The 2,615-nt window shown below is 66.7% G+C and overlaps 1 protein-coding gene across 1 annotated transcript in view; it reads right to left on the bottom strand.

Annotated features, from left to right (window-relative positions):
• Positions 1–2: 2 nt before the first annotated feature.
• The window catches only part of PXDN (peroxidasin), a gene marked incomplete at its 3' end in the record, with an annotated part of 59,151 nt that continues 56,538 nt past the window's right edge, over positions 3–2,615 (bottom strand). Inside the window, 4 exon segments of the mRNA XM_014540545.1 lie at positions 3–119; positions 482–595; positions 1,350–1,482; positions 1,654–1,768. Of these exon segments, the coding sequence (XP_014396031.1) occupies positions 3–119; positions 482–595; positions 1,350–1,482; positions 1,654–1,768 (479 nt within the window).

Below are 2,615 nucleotides of genomic sequence, written 5' to 3'. Positions count from 1 at the left end.
GTCTCCTGGGCTCCGGGGGGTTCCCTCAGGCAGACCGGGCAGCAGGCGCCATCGATCCTCACGGGTGCCGGGCAGTCGGCGGGCTGGCAGGCTTCCACGAAGCAGGTGATCTGCCCGTCCTGGAGGGAGGTGGCGCCAGACCGGTCAGTTCCGGGGACGACCCCCGAGCATCACGCCCGCTTCCCGCCCGTGTTCCAGCCTGTGCCCAGGTCTGACCGCTTCGGTTCGTCCTGTCCCCCAGTGGTCTTCCCAGAGCTTCCTGCCCGGCCCAACTGCAGCCAGACCCCGGCCACAAAGGACCCCACTGTCCCTGCCCACTGTCCCTGCAGGTGTGCACCCCCCTGGCTGCCCAGGGAAGAGGGAGGAGACCCCACCGGTGAGCAGGGCCTCGCTGACCACCCGGCCGCCCACTGGGGGCTCAGGACTCTGCAGCCGAGTCCGTGGCCCAGGCCCCGGGTCCCCGAGACAGAGCTGTACTCACGCGGCATTCACAGACGGTGCACGCGTCTCGCTTCCACCGGGCGCCATCCGCGTGGGGCTCGCCATCCGCGTCGGTGCACTCGGCCGTGCTGAGCCGAGACTCGAGTTTCTTTATCTGCAAAGTCAACGTGTGCGCGGTCAGTCCACGGGAGTGTGGCCCTCGCCCTGCCCGCCCCGGGACACGGCGCCTCGCGACGGGCAGGGACGCAGGCACGTCTCTGCAGGATGTTCTGGGGCTCAAACAGCTCCCCTGACAGCTGATGGCTTTTCCCAGAGCTCTGGGACGGCCCTGCCTGCTTCGCCTCCGGTGGGCGTGCCCACACCTGAATGTTAGTGGTTCCCTTGCACCCAAGTCGCCAGGCCTCAGGCACTCCGGTCTCACAGGTGGAGGAGGAGGGGGATGTGGGGCCTACAGCCAGGTGGGTGCAGCTGTGGGCCCTGGGAAGGAGGCCCTGCCCTGGGAGCCTGGGGCCCCCAAGGCCCTGCCTGGGTAACTGGGGTCACCCCAAGGCCCTGCCTGGGTAACTGGGGCCCCCAAGGCCCTGCCCGGGAAGCTGGGGTCACCCCGAGCCCTGCCTGGGTAACTGGGGTCACCCCAAGGCCCTGCCTGGGTAACTGGGGTCACCCCGAGCCCTGCCCGGGTAACTGGGGTCACCCCAAGGCCCTGCCCGGGAGCCTGGGCCCCACGGAGGGTCCTGATCGGCGGGAAACTGAGGGACTCAGTGTGGCCGGCCCAGGACGAGCCAGGAGAAGAGCCAGCAGGCAGTGAGACCCCTGGCCCCAGGTAAGGGGCGTTGCAGAGTTCACACCGGGGTCAGAGATGAGTCTGTGGGAGACGCGAGCTAAGAGGGGGGATGGCGGGGTGGCACCTGTGTCCGGAGGTCCGTGATGGTCTGCTGCATCTCCAGCACGAAGTCCCGGAAGTCGCTGGGCCCCAGGGCCTGGGGGTGCTCAGAGGAGGCAGCCGTGGCGTTCCTGGGGCGCTGGCCGGGCTTCCCGACGCTGCAGGGAGACGGGGAAGCAGACAGGAGGCGTCGCACACACTCACACACAGGCCCCAGGGCACCTGGGCTGTCTGGGGCCCAAGACCCAGCCGGCGGCTGGTGGGACGTCCCTGCCCAGGGCCTGGGCCGGCCCGCGGTGTGGACAGTCTGACCCTCGGGGACGCCATACCTCAGTGTCTTCCCTGCTTCCGTGGGGGGCTCGCCCTCCCGGTAACTGAAGTCAAGGGACCGCCGGCCTCGGAAATGGTAGGAGAAGGCGCTGAACTGCCCCCGGGTCCTGCAGTCTGGGGAGGGGGGAGGGTTAGCTGCGAGCAGCTCCGACTTCGGGACAAAGTCAGTGCGTCCCGGTCCCTCGCTCGCTGGCCTGGGACGAATCCCGCTCCTCACGGCCGGCGGGGCCTGGCAACAGCCCTGCTGCCACAGAGCCTCAGGCCCGGGCAGGGCTGCGTCTGGTCGGAGAGAGGTCCGCGGAGGGAGGTGCCACGGAACGATCGACCGGGGTCAGACCAGGACGCCGCCGTGAGCGGTGACAAACGGCGGGAAGGGAGCCCGTGGCCCTGGGCGGCAAACAAGGCTCTGTCCTCGCAGAATCTCCCGGTTTTGGGCCTAAAAACTTGAGTGAATGATGAGGAGCAGCATGACGCCTGCAGCTTCCTCCACCACCGAGGAACGTAATGTTGACATAAAACACACGCACAGCCCGGCTGGTGCGGCTCAGGGGTTAGCATCGGCCTATGAACCCGGGTTGTGGGCTCCATCCCCAGTGCGGGGCGTGCAGGGGGCAGCCGATCATGATTCTTTCTCATCATTGATGTTTCTCTCTCTCCCTCTCCCTTCCTCTCTGAAATCAATGAAAATATACTTTAAAAAGTAAACAGCATGCAGACACCTGTACACACACGAGAAGAGCAACACACGGAACACGAGGTAAAACTGAACGACGGATGAACCTGAAGGAGGCAGAGATGCTGTCGCACGAGCCGTCAGGCTAAACACAACCCGCACTGAAAATCCTCCACTGGGACTTTGTTAGGTCCCTCGGCTGCCTCGGCACAGACACGCCTAAGCCAGCGAGGGCCCAGCCGCGCCTGCTCCCCGTCACCTCTCTGCTGGCACCGCCGTCCGCCAGCG

This window comes from Myotis brandtii, unplaced genomic scaffold (genome assembly GCF_000412655.1).
Source record: "Myotis brandtii unplaced genomic scaffold, ASM41265v1 scaffold247, whole genome shotgun sequence".
Taxonomy (NCBI): domain Eukaryota; kingdom Metazoa; phylum Chordata; class Mammalia; order Chiroptera; family Vespertilionidae; genus Myotis; species Myotis brandtii.
The sequence above is the reverse complement of the archived record's forward strand: the minus strand, read 5'-3'. Positions and strand labels throughout refer to the sequence as shown.